The sequence below is a fragment of the Dendrobates tinctorius genome, unplaced genomic scaffold (assembly GCF_039654945.1).
Source record: "Dendrobates tinctorius isolate UK_male_01 unplaced genomic scaffold, ASM3965494v1 ptg000147l, whole genome shotgun sequence".
NCBI classification, from domain to species: Eukaryota; Metazoa; Chordata; class Amphibia; order Anura; family Dendrobatidae; genus Dendrobates; species Dendrobates tinctorius.
This window is the reverse complement of record NW_027361814.1, coordinates 385,948-409,138: the sequence shown is the minus strand read 5'-3', so window position 1 is coordinate 409,138 and position 23,191 is coordinate 385,948. Positions and strand designations below refer to the sequence as shown.

Below are 23,191 nucleotides of genomic sequence, written 5' to 3'. Positions count from 1 at the left end.
TTTCCTGATAACTCTTGGAAGCAGCGGCAGCGGGGGGGAACAAGTACGGGAGACGAAACTGGCTCCACGGGAGCACCAGCGCGTCTGCTGCGATTGCCTGCGGATCGAGGGATCGAGCAACAAACCTTAGTACTTTGGCATTCTCTCTGGATGCCATAAGGTCCACGTCTGGTGTCCCCCACCGTTGGCAGATCTGCTGAAAGACCTCGGGGTGCAGGGACCATTCCCCTGCCGCGACCCCCTGTCGGCTGAGAAAATCTGCCGCCCAGTTTTCGACTCCTGGGATGTGCACCGCTGAAATTACCACGCGGTTCTTCTCCGCCCAACGTAGTACCAGTCCGACCTCGCGCATGGCTGCCTGGCTGCACGTGCCCCCTTGATGGTTGACATATGCTACTGCTGTAGCATTGTCCGTCTGGACGCGCACCGGCTGGTGTCTCAGGAAACACTGAAAATGTTGTAGGGCCAATCGTATTGCCCGTATCTCCAGAATGTTGATCGGGAGAACTATCTCCTGAACGGACCACCGCCCCTGGGCTATGTGACTCTGGAAAACTGCTCCCCAACCTTGCAGGCTTGCATCGGTCGTCACCACCAACCATTGTTCCGGGGGAAAGGGTTTCCCCTGGACCAGAGACGAGTCGCGAGTCCACCACCGGAGAGAACTCCGTACCAGCGGAGACAACTTGCACCGATGACTGAGAGACAGCAGCCTCCGGTCCCATGCTGTCAAGAGCGCATGCTGAAGCGGACGGAGATGGAACTGGGCAAACGGGATTGCTTCTATCGCCGCCACCATTCTGCCCAAAACACTCATGCCATACCGGATGGACCTGGAGCCCGGCTGTAGAAGGTTCCGTATCCCTTGCTTGATTTTTTGCGCCTTGTCCTGAGGGAGGATCACCAGCCCCCGGGAGGTGTCGAAAATCATGCCTAGGAACACAATTTTTTGGGCTGGAACCAAGGACGACTTGCTCCAATTGATCAGCCAGCCCAGACGGGCCAGGGTATCCAGAGTAATCCTGACATTGTCCTGGCACTCCTGAAACGACGGCCCCTTTACCAAAAGGTCGTCCAGGTAAGGTAACACCGTTATGCCCCGTGCATGCAGGACGGCCATAACCACCGCCATTATCTTTGTAAAGACTCTGGGGGCAGTGGCCAGACCGAAGGGCAGAGCCACGAATTGGAAGTGACGTCCTCCGATCGCAAATCGCAGGAACCTCTGGTGTGGGGGGAATATCGGAATATGCAGATATGCATCCTGCACATCGATTGAGGCCAGGAATTCCCCTGGATCCATGGCTGCAATGACCGAGCGGAGGGATTCCATCCGGAATCGCCTGACCCTGATGAATCTGTTTAGGATCTTTAGATCCAGAACCGGCCTCACAGTCCCGTCTTTTTTGGGGACCGAAAAAAGATTGGAGTAAAACCCCTGCGACTCTTCGCTCTGCGGCACTGGGGCGATGACCCCTTTGTGCTGTAGCGACGCTACAGCCTGTAACAAACTCTTCGCCTGTGAATCTGTTATGGAAAGTCGCGAACGGAAGAATCGCTGAGGTGGCCGTCCGACAAACTCTATCTTGTACCCGGACGATACAAGTTCTGCCACCCAAGAGTCGCGTGTCACTGCGACCCAAACGTGGCTGAACCTTAGTAGGCGTCCGCCCACTCTGTCGTCCGTAGGTACGGAGTGCCTCCAGTCATTTAGCTGGAGGTTTTTGGGGCTTGGCCCCCTTCGCTCTGGGTAAATGGCCTCGGCCTCTACCCAGCGGATTGGCCCTGTAAGAGACTTGTCTTTCCCTACTCTGGCCATCGTTTGCGGAGGAGTATGCCCTGGCCGAAGTCCCCCCCCAGGGGCTACGAAAGGGTCGAAAACGCCTTTGCGTTTGCCTGAATGCCGGGCGACTTCTCTGCTGCGGAAGGAAACTACTCTTCCCCCCTGTGGCTTCTGAGATAAGCCTATCCAGCTTCTCACCGAACAGTCGATTGCCCTGAAACGGCAATGAGGTTAAGGATTTTTTAGAGATAGAATCCGCTTTCCACAGTCTCAGCCATAATGCACGCCTAATGGCGATCGCATTCGCCGCCGCCACCGCCGAACACTCGGCCGCGTCCAGTGAGGCGCTGACAAGATAATCACTTGCTCCTGACATCTGATTTGCCACCTCTAAGACCTCCGCGGGGAGATCCCTGTCCTGGAGGGCCTTATACAGAGCGTCCCCCCACGAAACCATGGCCTTAGCCACCCAAGTCGCCGCAAAGGAGGGGGCCAGAGCCGACCCTGCTGCCTCATATACCGAGCGGGCAAGCCCGTCCATGAGGCGATCAGTTGGGTCCTTTATAGAGGAAACACTGGGTATCGACAATAGCGATCTTGATGCTAAACGTGACACCGGAGGATCCACTACTGGCGACTCTACCCAAGCCTTATGGAGCTCAGGAGGAAACGGATACTTTGCCTGCAGCGCTTTTTGCATTGCAAAACGCTTATCCGGGTGATCTCTATGTTTCTGGACTAGCTCCTCAAACTCCGGATGCGTGGCAAATCTTCTATGTGGTCGCCTGGATTTCTTAAAAGAGACCTTGTGACCTGAGGCTGTGGGCAAATCGTCCTCGATCTCTAAAGTCTGGTTGACTGCCTCAATGAGACTGTCCACCGAATCCTGGAACCCCAGACTCTCTAGATTCCAGGCCTCTTCCTCCTCTCCTTCATCCTGATCGCTCCCAGAGCTTAGTGACGGGGAACGGGATGCCCTAATACCCGCCGCCGAAGCCCCGGAGGGTCCGGCCGACGGGGAACGAACCCTCTTGATATGAGCTTGCCTGGTACTGGAGCGACCTCTAATGGTTGGAGGGTCCTGAGACGAGGACGAGCTCTCTTCCGCTGGCAGACCCCCCTCCCTGTTCCTGCCCGGGCCCTGAAGGGATTCAATTGCCCTTGTAAGGGACAGCATAGACTGCGATAAGGACACCGCCCATTCCGGGGGGTCCTGACCCCTGGGTTCAGAAACAGTGGGGGGCTCCTGGGCGCGCTCCGACTCACAGGCTTCACAATATTTACCCGCCTGTGCCTTTGGCAGCCTGACCCCACAGGACACGCAAACCGCGTAAAGGAAAGAGTGAGCTTTCCCTTTGGCAGACATACTTGCACAGGCTGAAGGCAGAGTAGAAGGAGGAGGAGGGTAACCTCTTCCTTGACAAGCAGCGTGGTTCTCCACACGGAGTTACACTCACCCACCGGCTCCTGTCCGCAGTACCCCTGCGTGGATGCGAGGTGTTAGGGCGGAAGTCCTCTGACCTCCTGCCCTATATCGCACGTCCATTCGCCGCCGCCACCGCCGCGTCAGCGGGCGGGATTTCCGGCTACCACCGGAAGTCAGCGGGCGGGACTTCCGGCTACCACCGGAAGTCGGCGCGCGGCCTCGCGCGATACTCGCGGCTCCTCTTGCAGCGGGGCCGCGGCCCGCTCCGATACACGCGGCGTGCGGAGCCCGGGTGCAACGCCCTGGCTACCGATACTCACCAGCGCCAATTTGCGGTGCGCTCCCGGAGCAGACCCATATATTAAATAGGTGAGCAGGACTATTCGCCGTGCAGGGGGGGGGGGGGGGGAGGGGGGTCTGGCTCTGTCGGTTTTACTCGCGGCCTCTTCCCCTGTACCGGAACCCCCGCTCCTGGGCGCTCTTACCTGCGCCTCCGATTCAACCCCCTGGACTCACAACCAAGGGGTGGACGGGGCCTCCATACACTGCTGCTGTAGGAGAGGAACAACGTGGAGGCTGACCACTGGTTCTGCTCACACGCGCCTGATGAAGTTTGTGGGGAAACCGAGTCCTCTAATCAGGACGCGTTGCCCCTCTTTCTGTTAAAAAATAGATGTCTGGAAAAAAGTCCCAGAAGTGTCCCTCGGTGCGGGAGAGGACACGTGGAGGGTTACTCACACGTGGTCGCCCGTTGGTGATTTGGGGAGATCGGATCCTCTCTATAGGATCCGTCGCCCCTATCTTATCTTCATAGAAAAGAAGGAAGGGAAAAAAAAAAAAAAAAAAAAAATCTAGTCTGGAACTCCAGACTGCGTGTGCCTCCATCAGACACTAAGCAAAAACTGAGTTACGCCCGGCCTAGGGGCGAGGGTGTATGCGGCGGAGGAGGAGCTAACTCTTTTTTTGTACACTTAGTGTCGGCCTCCAGGCGGCAGAAGCACACACCCACAGTCTCTGTGTCCCCCAATGAGACGAAGGAGAAATGTACAGGAGTTGGAACTGGGACCAGTCCTGGACCAGGGCATCCGCTCCGAGCGACCGCGGGTCGTGTGTCCTGGCCATGAAATTGGAGACCTTGGTATTGAGATGGGATGCCATTAGGTCCACATCCGGGGTTCCCCAGCATTGACAGATCTGGTAAAAAGTCTCGGGATGGAGAGTCCATTCCTTGCCTGCTGAGGAAGTCGGCTTCCCAGTTTTCTACACCCAGAATGTGGACCGCAGAGAGTACCGACCTCGTGTCTTCCGCCCAGTGGAGGATATGTGCCACTTCTCTCATCGCCTGGGCGCTGCGGGTCCCGCCTTGGTGATTCACATATGCCACAGCCGTGGCATTGTCCGACTGTATCCGTATGTGCGAGGCTGCAAACAGGTGATGAAAGACTCTCAGTGCCAGGAAGATGGCCCAGATTTCCAGGACATTGATGGGCAAGGTCGCTTCCCTTGGTGACCACTTGCCTTGTGCCCTGTGATGTAGGTGCACCGCCCCCCAGCCTGTCAGGCTTGCATCGGTAGTCAGGATCTTCCATTGACCTGAGAGAGTGTTTTCCCCATGCAAGCGAGGTTGGCTTGATCCACCAATGCAGGAACCTCCTGGTTGACGACGTCAACCGGGACTCCCTGTCGAGGGAGAAGGGATTCCTGTCCCAAGATCTAAGTATGGCTAGTTGAAGAGGCCTGAGGTGAAACTGGGCAAATGGCACTGCCTCTATTGCTGCTGCCATCCTGCCGAGGACTCTCATGGCAAACCTGAGAGATCGGGGAGGACTGCGGAGGAGTGTACGAACTCTCAGCCGAATGGCCAGTGTCTTCATTCCCAGGAAGGTTAGAGTCTGACTTGGGGTAGTCGACGATTTCTGTAGGTTGACTAACCATCCCAGATGACTCAGTGTGTCTATTGTGATTGAGACACTGACTTCGCAGTCTTTGAAGGTGGAAGACTTGATGAGGAGGTCGTCCAGGTACGGGACGACTAGAATGCCTCTTGAGTGCAGAACGTCCATGGTGGCTGCCATGACTTTGGTAAACGTTCTTGGAGCTGTGGCGAGTCCGAACGGAAGGGCGACAAACTGGTAGTGGTTTTGGTTGACCGCGAACCTGAGAAACCTTTGATGGGCGGGAGCAATTGGTATGTGCAGATATGCATCTTGTATGTCTATGGAAGCAAGATATTCTCCCTGCTCCATGGACGCAATGAAGGACCGGAGGGACTCCATGCGGAAATTACGGACCCGTACGTATTTGTTGAGCTGTTTTAGGTCTAGTATGGGCCGAACGCTGCTTCCTTTCTTGGGAACTACGAACAGATTGGAGTAGAACCCTCGGAATCTTTCGTTTGTGGGAACCGGCATCACGACTCCTGCTTGAAGGAGAGAGGAGACCGCTTGGTGGAAGGCACAAGCCTTGTCTGATGGTGTTGGAGGAATAGAGAGGAAGAACCGATTTGGTGGAGTGGAAGTGAACTCTATCTTGTATCCGGAAGACACTATTTCCCTGACCCACCTGTCTTCTGTAATAGGCAGCCAGACTTGCTGAAAGAGTAAAAGTCGCCCGCCTACTGGTGGGGTGTCTTCCGGAGTTCGTGAGTCATGATGAAGTGAAGTTCTGAGGTTTTCCTCCCTTGGGTTTCGCTTGGCCTGCTTTCGACTGCCAAGTCCTGTCCGGTCTCTGCACCGTCCGTGGGTTGTCCCTGCGTGGAGAGCGGTTACGGTTTTGCGCTGGGCGCAAGACGGACCAGCCCAAGGAATTCCGAAAGGATCGGAATCGTGTCTGGTTTCTTCGTTTAAACGTGCGTTTCGGTTTTAGTTGAGGGAGAGAGGTACTCTTACCCCCAGTGGCATTGGCTATCATTGTGTCCAACTTTTCGCCGAAGAGCCTTCCAGTAAGGTACGGAAGATGCGTGAGGGACTTCTTTGAGGCCGCATCCGCTTTCCATTCTCGCAGCCAGAGGATACGCCGAATCGTAATGGCGTTTGCAGCTATCCCCGCTAGACCTCTTGCTGAGTCTAGGGCTGCATGAAGCATGTAGTCTGCTACCACTGCTATCTGGACCGCTTGGTCCGAGAGCCCGGCATTTGGAACTTGAAGACCCTCATGTGGTTTTTTGGCCCAATCCAGGATGGCCTTTGCCGCCCCTGCTGCTTCGAAAATGGAACGAGCCATGCGTTCTACTTGCCGGTCTGCTGCGTCCCTGAGGGTTGAGCTGTCTGGCAGAGAGAGTAAGGTCTGCGCTGCTAGTCTAGATACCGGGGGTCCACTTCGGGTGTATCTTTCCAAATATTTGCGATTGGCAAATTTTTTCTCAGGCTGCGATAACTGTTTAGTAAGTATCTTCTGAAATTCATGGCCGCTTACGTCTGTGAGAGTCGGAAGCAGCATGTTCCTGAGACAAGCTGTCCGTTTGCTGGGTAACGTTCATAGCCGGGACCCGACCCTACAGAGCTTGCAGCAATGTGGCGGTTAAGTTATCTATGGACTGTGTCATAGACTGTGACATCAGAGTAGCCCATTCCGGCGTGGTATCTGTCTGGGCAAACCCTGTCTTATGAGGAAAGGTTGCAGGATTTGGGAATGTTTAGTTTGCAAAAGAGAAGACTGAGAGGAGACTTAATTGCTGTCTACAAATATCTAAAGGGCTGTCACATTGTAGAAGGCTCAACTTTATTCTCATTTGCACAAGGAAAGACTAGAAGCAATGGGATGAAACTGAATGGGAGGAGACACAGATTAGATATTAGAAAAAACTTTTTGACAGTTAGAGTGATCAATGAGTGGAACAGGCTGCCACGAGAAGTGGTGAGTTCTCCTTCAATGGAAGTCTTCAAACAGAGGCTGGACAGACATCTGACTGGGATGATTTAGCGAATCCTGCTTTGAGCAGGGGGTTGGACCAGATGGCCCAGGAGGTCCCTTCCAACTCTACGATTCTATGATTCTATGATTCTATGATCTGACGCTGAAGCGTTGGTAGGGACTCCCTGGGGTTCTGACCCAGGGTTCTGGATGCAATCCCGGCAGTGCGGATACGTGCTGCCACTGGGGAGCGTGGCTGATTAAGGAAGACCTTAGGTGGTTTCTGAACACTTTCGAAACAAATCTTATGTTTTGGGACTTCCGGGATTGGCTCTGAGATTTCCAGCACCCGATGGATGGCAGAGATTATGTCCTCAACTAGCGCTGTATTGCTAGGGGGAGAAGGTACCACGGACCTCTCCGTTTCGTTGTCTGAGTCAGAGTCACAGACACTAAGCAAAAACTGGAGAAGGCTGACGCCGTCCAGGGGTGTATACTGCAGAGGAGGAGCCATAGTTAATCTTTTTCAGATTATGCATAGTATCGCCTCCTAGTGGACAGCAGCATAACACCCATGGTTCTTTATCCCCCAATGAGGTGACAGAGTAATCTCACCTCGTGGTGTATCCTTGATCATGAGAACGGTGAGAGATCTGCCTAAAAATACACGGGGGAAACTTGTTAATGAGCTCAAGGCAGCTGGGACCACAGTCACCAAGAAAACCATTGGTAACACATTACACCATAAAGGTTTAAAATCCTGCAGTGCCCGCAAGGTCTCCCTGCTCAAGGAGGCACATGTGCAGGCCCATCTGAAGTTTGCCAATGAACACCTGGATGATTCTGTGAGTGATTGGGAGAAGGTGCTGTGGTCAGATGAGACAAAAATTGAGCTCTTTGGCATTAACTCAACTTGACATGTTTGGAGGAAGAGAAATGCTGCCTATGATCCAAAGAACACCTTCCCCACTGTCAAGCATGGAGGTGGAAACATGCTTTGGGGGTTTTTCTCTGCTAAGGGTAAGAGCACAGGACTACTTCACTGCATCAATGGGAGAATGGATGGAGCCATGTACCGTAAAATCCTGAGTGACAACCTCCTTCCCTCCGCCAGGACATTAAAAATGGGTCATGGCTGGGTCTTTCACCAAGATAATGGCCCAAAACATACAGCCAAGGCGACAAAGGAGTGGCTCAAAAAGAAGCACATTTAATCATGGAGTGGCCTAGCCAGTCTCCAGACCTTAATCCCAAAGAAAACTTATGAAGGGAGATGAAGCTCCGAGCTGCCAAGCGACAGCCTCAAAATCTTAATGATTTAGAGATGATCTGCAAAGAGGAATGGACCAAAATTCCTCCTGACATGTGCGCAAACCTCATCATCAACTACAAAAACGTCTGACTGCTGTGCATGCCCACAAGGCTTTGCGACCAAGTATTAAGTCTTGTTTGCCAATAATGTTTACAATGTGATTTTCTAGATGTTATTTTTGATTTTCTATCTCTCAATATTAAAATTAATAATAATAATTTTATAATAATTTTTATTTATATAGCGCCAACATATTCCGCAGCACTTTACAATTAAGCGGGGACATGTACAGACAATAAATTCAATACAAGTTAAGACAATTCAAACAGTGACATTAGGAGTGAGGTCCCTGCTCGCAAGCTTACAATCTACAATCTAAAATTAACCTACCCTTAAAATTATAGACTGTTCATGTCTTTGTCAGTGGGCAAAATTACTAAATCAGCAAGGGATCAAATACTTATTTCCCCCACTGTATATATGTATATATTACTACATTGAAACAAAATTACCTGCAACGCCAAATGGCCTCCTAAGACCTGACGTTAGTTTCCTAGTGTTGTTGTCTCTTAACTCCATCCGTCCCACCCTCACTATCTGACACACAAAGCTGATTTTTTCTCTTTTCAGGTCTTTACTTCCGAGGTCCTGCAGGTCAAAAGAAAAAGCAGGAAATAATAAGGGAAGGTGAGGACTTTAGATAAGTCAGATCGAAAATTGCATCGGCACTTTGTAAACCGACATCAATTTGGGTAGAGTCTAGAGATAGGTGGATCATTTCACGGAACCCCGGTCCAGGTCAGTGCTTGCCAGCTAATGACAGGAGCTACACAAATTTCATAAGTAGGCTGGTTACCTGGTGCAACCTTATAAAGCACTTTATAAACACAGACATCTATTTGGGTAGAGTCTAGACGTAAGTGGATCGATTCACGCAACCCCGGTCCAGGTCAGTGCTGGCCAGTTGTGGACAGGAGCTTCACAAATTTCCGGCGCATGCTGGATCCCTGGTGCAACGTTTGAACCGCTGTATTGGTGTGATGTCATTTGTGCAGTGACGTTTTGTTAGCCCGGCAAATTGAACAAAGCCTGAGATGCCAACGGGTAATAAATTTGAGTAGTTCCTGTCCACGGCCAGAGAGAACTGACCTGGACTGTGGACCAAGGATGCATGAAGCGATATGCTCATCTCTAGTACACTCCATTGTCTTTATGAAAATAATAAAAACACAAGACTACCTAAAGGTCTGAGACGCTTTTGCATGATTTTCTTTTTTGTTAATTTGCTTTCTAACTGCAAAAGTGAGCAACTTTCTAAATAATCTTCCTTAACATTTTCCTACTATGCTGCTGCAGAGTCTGTGCAACTCCTGTACTTAGCTGGCTGTTCTGCTCCTGACTCTGAAGTCTCTCTTCTCCATTACCCAAATATTATTGAGAAAAGGATGGGGTATGTGCACAGTTTTTGAGAAGTTTTTCTCAAGCAGGTTGGTTTGGAAGACCAAGATTGTTTGGCTGTGGTTTTTATTTGCCAATGCGTTTTGAGGTATTCATACTTCATCAGGACAAACCACAATGATGGTTTGTCCTGATGAGATATGAATACCTCGACGCGTGTTGACAAAAACATCACATCCAAACAATCTTGGTTTCCCATTATATATTGAACCTCTGGCAGTGCGGATTTATATCAGCTTTCCTTACAAGTTTGCATCTTCTCATTTATGGTGGCTCTGCAGCAGCCTTTTTAAATAAGCTAACGCAGGGGTTGTGACTGTCACAACTCCATCAGGTGAGCAAATCCTGTTTTTACTATTACTCTTTAAACTGGATAAGACCCTATTGCGCTCATTGTTGTTCCAGCTTTTACTTTGCTCGGACTTCTTTAAAGGTGTCTCCTGATGGAATCCACTTCAAACTAGGTGCAGTCCCATCAAAAGACTGCAAAAAAATGCTTCAGGGGAAAAAAAAAAAATCTTTCAAAAACTCTTGGAAAACTGTCCAGAACTCTCCATAGAAGGAGGAGTGCTTTCTGCTGCAGTTTTCCACTAGAAATTTTCAATTTTGGCCATCTGAAAAAAGCTGTGTGCACATCCCCTTAGATATACCAGTAGGGAGCTGATCAGAATGTGGAGAGGGCAAAAAGCGTCCTAGTCTTCATGGAGGGAAGATGGTATATGCTTTACAGTGTGCAGAGGGAGGGGATGATATCACACAGGCTATGTATGAGCACCCATGATGGATTCTGCAGGAGTAAGGCAGGAGTTAAACACATCCTCTTCTGTCTTACAAAATATCATCACATGAAAGGAAATCCCTCATGAGTTGTACAAGTAGTACAGAAATGAAGCTAAGCTCATACATTAGCGCTAGAAAAGACAACAGCATCCCACACGCCCACCTCACATCCAGTAAGTAACATAAAAATCAACTAATGGAGTAAAGTATGGAGATTACTGCCTGACACTGCAACTATTGTTTGTTTTTACCTCCGGGTAACGATTAACATTTTTTTTCAATGTGAAAAGGGGTTGTTACCTCTCAGAAAACTTTCTTACATACCCAAAGGTAGCGCTTTTAAAAAACAGTATAACAGATCCTCTCCATGCCTGCCACTGCCCTGATGTCTTCTTTGTCTACAGGGCTGTCAATGTGACATCAGCACTGCAGACAATCAGTGCGCTCCTGCTGTCTACATGGTGACCTGACTGATTGGCTGCAGCAATGCCAACATGACGTCAGTGCTGCGAACCAACAGAAAACGGGGCAGCGGCCCAGACTGTAAATAAGGCGCAGTTTGTTTGCAGCTACCTATGAATGAAAGGTTTCTGTAGGGAACAATCCCTTTAAGTCAGCCACATCTCTTCCGATACAGTAGGGTTATTACTTTGAGACTTAGAAGAGCCTTTATTTCCAAGCAAACAGATCCGTTATATTAGTTTCTGGACATCTTGCTATAATACATTTAATAATAACTTACTGTGAAAACGGCTCGCAGATTGTGTAGCCTCTCGATGTCTTTCGGCAGGCCAGAACTTGACCAGCGCACTAGGTAGTTTTCACTGAAAACAAGTGAAGTGGTACATTAAAAAAAAACAAAGGAAATGTATCTCCATATTATTATTCTTTAGTAAACAAATCATAATAATCACAATAAGACCCTGCCACGGTATCATGCCCCAACATTTTCGTCCCTGCGATCCAAATTTTTACCAATCACCATAACGAGAAGTATGGGAACGAAACACGGACCGAAAAAGCCCAATTATCCACTCTGTAGAGAAACTGCAGGTCGGGATCCTTGTTTCTCTGAACGATCCGTTAAGAACGACGGTCCCGGCTAATGAGCACTGTGATGAATTCTCCGCCGTCTATCATTCGTGACATTATTAATGGCGGTAGTGCCGGTCACTGGTGAGGTTTACAGTAAAGAAGTCGCTATGACACATTTTGTCCAAAATCAGGAATTGCTTTTGGATAATGATTTGATGGTCCCACAATAAACTACTTCCAGTAAAAAGGAGAAATGCCGGCTCTCCTGTAATGTCCCGTTCGGTAAAAAAAAAAAAAAAAAAAAACTTGTACAGCACTTATTTTTTAGACCAGGACATAATTTGATAATAAAAAATATTGAACATTCAAATAACTTTCTAATATATAGAGATAAACTTTTATTCAGTGGAACTGTAACACCACTCCAACCCTACAACCCACCCATAGACTCGCCCTACGCCTGTGTGCCCCCATCACACATTTTTGCTCTCGCGCCCCGCCATCGGGTGATACTTTTCTTACTATTTCATGCTCATCGTCATTTTCCTTTTTTCCCCCATACATTTTCTTATTTAGATGAGAAACTTTCACACTGCTTCCATAGTTCATAACTTAATCCCATGTTTCATTTTAGTAATGCAGAGCACATGGAAAAATAATTACTATATTTTTTTTTGTACGTACTGTAAAATTACATTTTAGATTTTCTACTCAAAAAAAAAAATCAAAAGTGCATTAGATGGGAAGCGATCGTTAAACTAATGACATTAATTTCGGATGCTTGCTTTAATTACTAGTTGGTGATTGGGATTTATTAACTAGTTATGAACTGTGGAAAAGTTTCCAGAAGTCTTTTTCCCTTCATTAATTTTCAATTATAGTTGATTAATTTTCAAAAGCTAAAAAGGCGGAGGCGGGGGCGGGGGGGGGTTTACATAATTTTTTTTCCAGACTCTTGGATGGGACTTCCCACGAAAGGAACAAGTAAAACTTTTTCACAACATTGCTTTATTGATGACTGATCAGTGATTGCTAGGAATGTTGTCAGACGTTTGGCTATGGCTGTGCCTGGTTCTGCGGCTCAGTAAAATCATGTAACATTGAGCTACAGAACCAGGCACAGACACTGCCAGTTAAAGGGATTATCAGGGACAACTATTGTATTTTTTTTTTTTTGCAATGGGCTTAAGAACTAACAGGCAGATAGTTGCCACCTACCTGTCTATTGCATCCAGAGCCGATCTCTGGCAGCTGAGTGTAGTCACAGACCGCTTCTGCCAGTGATTTAGCGGCTTCTTCTGATGTCACATCAACAAAATAGCAGCTTCTCTTCCACTCTACTTAGTCGATGGGGTGTGACTGCTGACGTCACGCTGATTGACAGCTGGCACCCTGCCGAATAACTGCGGGGAGCCAGCTGTCCATTAGCATGTTACCTGCAGTCATGCCCTGCTGACAGAGAAGTGGAAGAGGAAGAGCTTCTCTGTTAAAGTGGAGCAGCTGAATCGCCGTCAGGAGCGGTTTATGACAGCTCTGTGCCAGTGTCGGGTAGAACAGGCAGGTAGTTAGCAACTACCTGCCTGTTTTTTGGTTTTTTTTTTTACTAAAGATCCTAAAAACTAAAGTCCTGGATGGCTCTGAATCATCAGGACCAGTGATCTTCCCATTGGTCTTGATGAGGGGATAGTTTAGGAGACAAAAGCTTCTTTTAAGAGCCCAATGTTATTACTGTGGTTAAAGTTTATGTAAAAAAATTTAAAAAAAAAGGTCTCTGGGGGTCAGTAGGCCTATTAACTTGCTGCTGATATACTATATTTCCTACTCCTATCTAAGGGTTACAAATGGTGAAAAGCTGAAGATTGAACAAGCTTTTTGGCTTTCTGCAAGCATAGAGAGGGGAGGCTCCTGCTGCAGCCGGTTGTCTTGGGCTGTGTTCACATGTTGCTTTTTTGCTGCTTTTTTATGCAAAATTAAACGCAGCTTTTTACAGTACCCGCAAATCAGATTTCAGAGATCTCTTCACGTCCATAGTTTTTTTTTTTTATTCCTGACTGAATTGGAAAACTTCTGCTTTTTGGAAAACTGCAGTGTATATCTTTTCAGCGCTTTTGCAGCATTTTTTTTCACCCATAGAAAGCAATGAGTTAGTGCACAAAAGCAGAAAAAAGAAAATAAACACTGCCATCAGTTTTTTGCAAAAACACGTAGAACACGATGTGAAATCCATTTATTTTTGTGATTTTCTCAAGTTGAAACCAAAATGTCTTTATGTCCTCACATGAGAATGGTAGCTCGAATTAGTACAGTTTAAAGTGCATCTGTCAGCAGTTTTGGCCGATATAAGAAACGGCCGCTGCCTTTCAGGGCTTATCTACAGTATTCTATAATGCTGTAGATAAGCCCCCGGTCCGACCTGAAAGATAAGAAAAATATGTTTTATTATACTCACTTGGGGGGGGCGGTCCAATATCGTCCGGTCCAATGGGTGTCACAGGTCCGGGGCCTCCCATCTTCTTTCGACACCGCCCTCCTGTAGCTTCACCAGCTTCACCGCTTCTGCGCAGGCGTACATATCTGCCCTGTTGAGGGCAGAGCAAAGTACTGCAGTGCGCAGGCGCCGGGAAAGGTCAGAGAGGCCCAGCGACTGCGCACTGCAGGAATCTGCTCTGCCTTCAAAAGGGCAGAGAAATACGCCTGCGCAGGAGCACGATGCCGGGGAGCGGTGAAGCAAGAAGGAGGATGGTGTCGCAAGAAGATGGGAGGCGCCGGACCCGGACCTGCAACACCCATTGGACGGACTGTATTGGACCGCCCCCCTGGTGAGTATAATAAAATGTATTTTTCTTATCTTTCAGGTCGGACCGGACACTTATCTACAGCATTATAGAATGCTGTATATCAGCCCTGAAAGGCAGTCGCATCTTATAGCGGCCAAAACTGCTGACAGGTTCCCTTTAATAAAATTAGTGATTTGATAAAGTAAACAATTGCCTGAGCCCATTTCAATGGCCAACCAATGTGTAAAACTAAACATTGCCTAACCAATGTATGAAACTGAACAATACCTGACCAACTCAATGGCCCTGACCAATGTTTGATGGTAAACACTGTCCATTCTACAAAATGCACTGCCAATGTCTTTGGCTACTTTCACAGTAGTGTTTCCTGGAGCTGCGGAAGGATGCGCACGGCCACCGTGAAGCTCCGTCTACGGCCGCACCTCCTCCAGTCAGCTCCGCCTATGGGCGCATGACGCTGCATGCGACCTGTGTACCCTATCTTTAGCATTGGGTATGCAGGCCGTGCGCAGGTATAAGTTTGCCGGCGCACGCGTCATCTTGACGGTGCGCCATGTGCACCAAAATGCAGCACGGTGCGTTTGGCGCAGGATGGCGCACCGTCAAAAGGATGCAAGCACCGGCAAACGCATACCTGAACACGGACTGTGTACCCTATGCTAAAGATAGGGTACGCAGGTCGCATGCAGCGTCATGCGCCCATAGGCGGAGTTGACCGGAGGTGCGGCCGTGGGCGGAGCTTCACGGCGGCCGTGCGCATCCCTCCACAGCTCCAGGAAAAGCTAGTGTGAAAGCAGCCTTATGTAAACTATTCATGCCCAATTCATCTCCTTCCACTTTTGCTACATTTGTAATTACGTATTTTTTCATGAACTTCTATGTTCAGAAAAATCACTATTTTATCAGACAAAAAAAATCCTTTTCCACTAAATAATTTGATCAATTTTGCCCTTGCTTCAAAAAAACGTTTAATGTAAACGCATGCAGTTTTTTAAAAAAAACGCACCAAAATGCGCAAAAAAACGCACACAAACACATGATGCGTTTTTTTCATGCGTTTGTGTACGCAAAAAACGCGCAGCAAAAAAACGCAAGTGTGAAAGTAGCCTTACAGCCACATACAGGACAGTGAGGAGGGAGGACGTGGCTTTTCTGTTAAGACAGAGGGAAGATTTCTTTGTAGGTTTTCATTGCAAATGTAAGCCGAAAAAAGAACAAGGCAGGAATAGCTGGGATATTTCTTTATTTCATGTGCATTTTCTGTGTTTTTTACTGCTTCCTTTAATCAAAGTATAAAAAAAAAAAAAAAAAAAAGTTTCTAAACTACTTTGTGTCTTAACTTATCTGCTATTTTCAAGATCAAGGTCAGTGAATTAATGGAAACACTCTTGGTTATGTTTAGAGGCTGAAAACTTCTACTGACCTTCTCCTACTCATATTGACGATTTGTTACTATGTATCAGTCAAGGCAATCGGGTTTGAAGCTCAACACACATCTCTCCCTCTCTATCATGGCCTCCGGGCTGAAATATGTCATCATCGCTAATACATTGTAACAAACTGAAGCCATGTGAGTAGAACAAGGGCAGTACAGCCACCTCAGCCTCCGAATGCAAAAAAAGGTTTCCATTTACTGACCGAAACAACCAAAAATAAACACAAAAAGTATATGGAGCTGCTGCCCCTTCATTTTCAGGATCGATGAAGGTCCCCTGGATCAGATTCTACTAGATCATAAATTGATATCTCCTGATGACATGTCATCACTTTATAAAATGAAAGGGACCCTTAAAGGGATTGTCCGGGCAAAATTAAAATGTGCTACGCACCTAATAGTCTCTGCCTTCAAGCTCCTTGGATATTACACAGAAAGGGGGGGGGGGGTCACCGCTCGACCGGCAGCAAGTCCACTGTGGCCTGTGATTGTCTGCAGTGGTCAGGGGACTTAAGCAGCGCTCGTCACCTACCCGCTGTGTCTCTCCACTGTAGCCAACTAGCAGCCACTCACCGGCTGCATCCTTTCCGTATTCCCCAAGAGCGCCGCTTACCTGATGAACTTGGACTCCAAGGTGTCATAGAGCGACATTAAAACTTCAGCGTCCTCTCCGATTTTGCAAACCACATTTTTTAAATTGACAAACAATGCAAAAGACGGCGTGGCTGCAAACTTCGCTTGTCTGTTGATGTCATTCTGCTTTTGGGACTAAATATATGACAAATACAAAAAGAATAAAGAAATAAATTACGAAAATAAACACAATGAAATACTTACATTGCAGTTAATAAACATTACGACTGTCAATTCAGGTAAAATGTGTAATTTTTCTTTTTTTGTCTGGATGGTCATTGCAGATTCCTATTTATTAAAAGGGCTGTCTAGGCTTACAGGGGTTAAAGTCTGCAGTCACATGGAGCAACTGCAGACTTGTGAATTCTCACAGTGCGCACACTGCGGCTGTCAGGATCCTACGGTGCAGAGAGCGAGGGGTTGTGTAGCTGCAAGTATGCAATTGGCATACATGCGGTCATGTGCTGACTAGATGTGCGCAGCGTCGCTCAGTACAAGTGGAATGTGGCCAGAAGTATGCAAACTTATGGTCACATAATCACCAGCTCAAAGCGCCGACCCTGGAGAATCCTGACAGTGCACAGTGCATGCAATGTCAGGATTCAGAAGTCTGCAGTAAGAGTGACTGCAGGCTTCATCAACAAGCCTGGACAAACCCTTAAAAAAAAAAAAAAAAAAAGTATTATAAATTGAAGGAATATCTAGAATTGAGAAAGATTTGCAGCAATGGCCAAAAATATTGCATTGCATCTTTATGTTTTCCATTTAGCGATCTAAACCTAGGTGTATGTTCACCCCAAACGACATTGGCCTGAGGGATTCAGCGCCGTCTATCCTGTATTCCTGCAGTCTCTTGGAATAAATCGCATTGCATTAACAGATGAGTGCCGCAAGTTTCTTCTTCAATTTTTCAGCCTTTGTCACCTCTCTCGCTGCCTATTCAGAGTGCTGCAGTCGAAAGGAGTTTGACATCAGCGCTTGGCATAGGTAGTGAGTGAGATTAAGTCATCATACTGAGCAAAGCAGCAGATGACAACCTCATCATTGCTGTTGTGCTCTGCATAGGAACCTTAGGCACAGCCATGGATGTCCAAGCAGCCCCTGTCTTCTTTACCAATCTATATCACAAGCTGCCAGCCAGGTATACATTGCATCACTTCATAGAATTTGGTGCCAGTGAATGGGCCAAAATGTCCAAGTGATGTTTAGGCCAGATTCACACTTGCCTTTTTTAAGTATATACAGTGCCTTGCGAAAATATTCACTCCGTTGGCAGTTTTCGTGTTTTGCTACTTCACAACCTGGAATTTCACAGTTGTTTTTTGAGGGCTTGCAGAAGTTCATGTAAAGAACATTCCTATAACTGTGAACATTTGATTTTCTTTTTATTGTGAAGCAAACAATAAAAAGGAAAACATAACTGAAAACGTCAGCATGCCTAACTATTCACCCCCCCCCCCATAGTCAGTACTTTGTAGAACCTTTTTTTGTTGCAATTACAGCTGCAAGTCTCTTTTGATAAGTCTCCATCAGCTTCCCATTGCCATTGGGATTTTTACCCATTACTCAAGACAAAACTGTTTCAGCTCTTTCAGGATAGATATCCCCCTTAAACCACTTGAGTGTACGCTTTGGGTCATAGTCTTGTTGGAAAGTGAACCTCCGTCCCAGGTCTGAAATCACTGACAGACAAACCGGTTTTGCTCAAGAATAGCCCTGTATTTCACACAATCCATTATCCCCTCGACTTGGATCATTGACATGATATTGCCATCACCATGTTTCACTGTGTGGATTGTGCTCTTGGAGTGATGAGCTGTGTAGGTTTGGAGCCAGACATAGCATTTACCTTGGTGGGAAAAAAGTTCAATTTTGGTCTCATCTGACCATAACACCTTCCTCAATAAGTTTGAAGAGTATCCCACATGTCTTTTGGCAAACTCAAAACAAGCCTCACAATTTGTGTAAGTAAAGGCTTTTTTTCTGCCCACTTTTCAATTAGGGTGTGTGCACACGTTGTGGATTTTTTCTGCATAAAAATCCGCATTGCTTGGCAGAAACAGCATGCAGTTTTCCTGCGGTTTACTATCCTTTGTCCAGCGGAATTGATGCAGATTCTTGAGCGGTTTGGGCTGTGCAGATTGTGGAAGGATAGAGAGATAGCGCAAGAGAGAGAGAGAGAGATAGCGCAAGAGAGAGAGAGAGAGATAGCGCGAGAGAGAGAGAGAGATAGCGCGAGAGAGAGAGAGAGATAGCGCGCGAGAGAGAGAGAGAGATAGCGCGCGAGAGAGAGAGAGAGATAGCGCGCGAGAGAGAGAGAGAGATAGCGCGCGAGAGAGAGAGAGATAGCGCGCGAGAGAGAGAGAGAGATAGCGCGCGAGAGAGAGAGAGATAGCGCGCGAGAGAGAGAGAGATAGCGCGCGAGAGAGAGAGAGAGATAGCGCGCGAGAGAGAGAGAGAGATAGCGCGCGAGAGAGAGAGAGAGATAGCGCGCGAGAGAGAGAGAGAGATAGCGCGCGAGAGAGAGAGAGAGATAGCGCGCGAGAGAGAGAGAGAGATAGCGCGCGAGAGAGAGAGAGAGATAGCGCGCGAGAGAGAGAGAGAGATAGCGCGCGAGAGAGAGAGAGAGATAGCGCGCGAGAGAGAGAGAGAGATAGCGCGCGAGAGAGAGAGAGAGATAGCGCGCGAGAGAGAGAGAGAGATAGCGCGCGAGAGAGAGAGAGAGATAGCGCGCGAGAGAGAGAGAGAGATAGCGCGCGAGAGAGAGAGAGAGATAGCGCGCGAGAGAGAGAGAGATAGCGCGCGAGAGAGAGAGAGAGATAGCGCGCGAGAGAGAGAGAGAGATAGCGCGAGAGAGAGAGAGAGATAGCGCGAGAGAGAGAGAGAGATAGCGCGAGAGAGATAGCGCGAGAGAGAGAGAGAGAGAGAGATAGCGCGAGAGAGATAGCGCGAGAGAGATAGCGCGAGAGAGATAGCGCGAGAGAGAGAGAGAGATAGCGCGAGAGAGAGAGAGAGATAGCGCGAGAGAGAGAGAGAGATAGCGCGAGAGAGAGAGATAGCGCGAGAGAGAGAGATAGCGCGAGAGAGAGAGAGAGAGATAGCGCGAGAGAGAGAGAGATAGCGCGAGAGAGAGAGAGAGATAGCGCGAGAGAGAGAGAGAGATAGCGCGAGAGAGAGAGAGAGATAGCGCGAGAGAGAGAGAGAGATAGCGCGAGAGAGAGAGAGAGATAGCGCGAGAGAGAGAGAGAGATAGCGCGAGAGAGAGAGAGAGATAGCGCGAGAGAGAGAGAGAGATAGCGAGAGAGAGAGAGAGATAGCGCGAGAGAGAGAGAGATAGCGCGAGAGAGAGAGAGATAGCGCGAGAGAGAGAGAGATAGCGCGAGAGAGAGAGAGATAGCGCGAGAGAGAGAGAGATAGCGCGAGAGAGAGAGAGATAGCGCGAGAGAGAGAGAGATAGCGCGAGAGAGAGAGAGATAGCGCGAGAGAGAGAGAGATAGCGCGAGAGAGAGAGAGATAGCGCGAGAGAGAGAGAGATAGCGCGAGAGAGAGAGAGATAGCGCGAGAGAGAGAGAGATAGCGCGAGAGAGAGAGAGATAGCGCGAGAGAGAGAGAGATAGCGCGAGAGAGAGAGAGATAGCGCGAGAGAGAGAGAGATAGCGCGAGAGAGAGAGAGATAGCGCGAGAGAGAGAGAGATAGCGCGAGAGAGAGAGAGATAGCGCGAGAGAGAGAGATAGCGCGAGAGCGAGAGAGAGAGAGATAGCGCGAGAGATAGCGAGAGATAGCGAGAGATAGCGAGAGATAGCGAGAGATAGCGAGAGATAGCGACTGCAGGAGCAGGACACTGTAAAGATGAGCTCCTGATCAAATCCAAGTTTTATACCTTATAATGAGAAGATTGGAGGACATACCCCAGAAATTCACAGACATGATGACATACTAAGCACACCGGAAAAAGATTTTAAGGATTTTAAGCCAAGACAAGAAAAATCAGGATACAAGATACAAGGATAAAAAGCAGGAACAGCTCAGCCACTGGAAATCAAGCAAGCAGAAAACCACCAATGCTCAGTGCATCCCCAAGGTAAGGGCTTCACGCCAATACACTGCTAAGAGAACAATAGACTGTATATTAAGCATTAGAAAATATTGGAAAATATAAAAGACTTTTAAATTGAAACAATATAGGAATTGCACTGTAAGCATGGAGAGAGACATGGGGCCTGACACATTAGTGATAGCCTTCCCTGAGAATGCTAGATCCAAGGCAGCCAGTAAAGCCCCCGTTACACACTGCGATATCGCTAGCAATATCGCTGTAAAGTCACCGATTTTGTGACGTTGCAGCGATATTACTAGCGATATCGCTACATGTGATACTTACCTCCGACCGGCTCCCCCGCTGGTTATCGCTGATCGCGCGAGAAGCTGCTGGATCATTCCTCGTCGGTCACTTCCTGCTGGGCTTCCTGTGGCGCCGACGAGCGACGTGTGGAGCCGGGCGGGAGGACGCAGGATCGCCGCGTCTGACAGGTAAGAAGCGATCCCCATCCCCTGCGATGTCGCTGGTGAGATTTGCCTGTGTGGCAGCTCACTAGCGACCACCCAGCGATTCACCAGCGATCCTGACCGCGTCATATCGCTGGTCGGGATCGCTGGTGAGTCGCTACGTGTAACAGTACCCTAAGGCAATAAAACTGGCCAACATCAAAAAAAACTCCAGAGACAGTACTAATAGACGTTAATGAACAGGGAGAAAAAACAAATGTGTTATTCTACTCAGGGCACCATGAAGCCTGGGACCAGACTCTCAGAAACCATTACAAGAACGTCAAAACACGGGGCATTAGCAGGGGCAAACAAATTAGAGTACAGGATGAGGAGGACCCCGAGACTTTTAATCTCTCCATAAACATTTATAATAATGGAACTATCATGGTGCAAGGAACAAAACAAAAACTGGAGGAATTTTTACAACAATTCAGTCACATTAGGACCCAGGTACAAACCTTGAGAAGAGGCATAACCATTCCATCTCAGATTACAGCAGACAGGGTCCCAAGCTGTGCACCCACCACATCTACATCACAACCCCCCATGGATATTCTCAGAGACTGCCTGTCCAGATTAGAAAGTGAGTTTACTCAATTCAAAGAGGATTTACAAAGAAGCCAAGGTGAGAAAAATGCAAATGAACAACTGAAGGACGAACTATTGAGGTTGAAAATAGACTTGTGTGAAATGCAAATGTCACTTAAAAAACTGCAGGAAGAAAACTCAACTCTCAAAGAAGAAATATCATTGCTAAAATCATCAAATCTGCAACAAAACATGGACATAGCACCTCAAAGTATAATGAACACCCCAAAACCCACGCATGCAGCAACTACCCCGATGCCTGACATATCACAGACCGGCGACAGCCCCGACCAGACTGAAACAACCTCAGCAATAAAAATACAGCAGACTCCCATACAGCAAACCAGAGCAACCAACATCCTACAGAGGAAAACTGTGCCCTCATTCCCTGCAACAAAAATACAGCCCCAACACCACAGCAGTCAAAGACAACCATCACCCAAGGACCAAACGATGCACAAACAGCAAATGACCCAAATAGAGCACCGATCCCCGACATCGTCCTAATAATAGACTCTAATGGAAAATACCTGGACACTAAGAGACTGTTCCCAGGGGCACAAGTCACAAAAATCCGCTGTTCAACAATCCCACAAGCAGAGATGGTGATCAGTAATCCATACTTCACAGAGCCCACACACCTCATACTACACACTGGCACAAACGATATCCAACAAGAGACAGTCACTCAGGACCTAACAAAACTCGCAATAGCAGCCCAGCAAAAATTCCCCGGAACCAAAATAATCCTGTCTGCCCTGCTTCCAAGGAAAGAAATAAACCAAGAGGTAATCCAGCAAATCAACTCAAGAGCTGGCTGCCAGTATCGCCTCAACACCAAATATACAGCTGGCAAGCCACCCCAGAATAACGCTCCGTCACCTATACGACGACAAACACCTCAATAAACAAGGGGTCAGCAATCTAGCAAAAGAGCTAAAGGACATGGTTCTAAACAGACCTCTGAGACTACAAGCAACACGCCCACCAAACAGATGGCAAACCACAGCGATCCCTGGAGAGAATCCACAGAGAGGGCAAAGGAGACAACATGCCCCACAATGGCAATGCACAGCGATCCCCAATGAGAGTCCACAGACAGGGCACAGGAGACAACATGCCCCACAATGGCAACACAGAGCAACAGAGAACAGCAACATGGCTGAAATAAGGACATTGCTCAGCACACTATGCAGCCAACTCATGGGACACCCTTAAAATATGCCACCCAAACCCACCACAAGAACGTGTTACGTCCTATGAGAATCTTTCTTCATTATAAGGTATATCGACCAAATATGACATCCTTAGTTATCAGCAGCTGGAACATTCAAGGACTGAATGCCTCAGCCTTTGGGTCCAAGACAAATGATCCAGACTTCAAGCAAAAGCTAAAGAACATTGACATCCAGATCCTTCTGGAGACATGGGCCCGGGCAGAGGAGGAATCCCTGACACCCATGGGATACAGGGAATTTTCTCTCTCTGCCCAGAAAAACAAGAACATCAAACAGGGCCGTTGTTCAGGGGGCATACTAATAT

The 23,191-nt window shown here is 48.0% G+C and overlaps 1 protein-coding gene across 1 annotated transcript in view; it reads right to left on the bottom strand.

Moving 5' to 3' along the window:
- The window catches only part of DOCK1 (dedicator of cytokinesis 1), a 495,500-nt gene that overhangs the window by 386,179 nt on the left and 86,130 nt on the right, over positions 1-23,191 (bottom strand). Inside the window, exons 8-10 of the mRNA XM_073546335.1 lie at positions 16,493-16,647; positions 11,354-11,435; positions 8,886-9,021 (exon numbers count right to left, since the gene is read on the bottom strand). Coding sequence (XP_073402436.1) covers positions 8,886-9,021; positions 11,354-11,435; positions 16,493-16,647 — 373 coding nt within the window. The remainder of the gene's footprint in view (positions 1-8,885; positions 9,022-11,353; positions 11,436-16,492; positions 16,648-23,191) is intronic.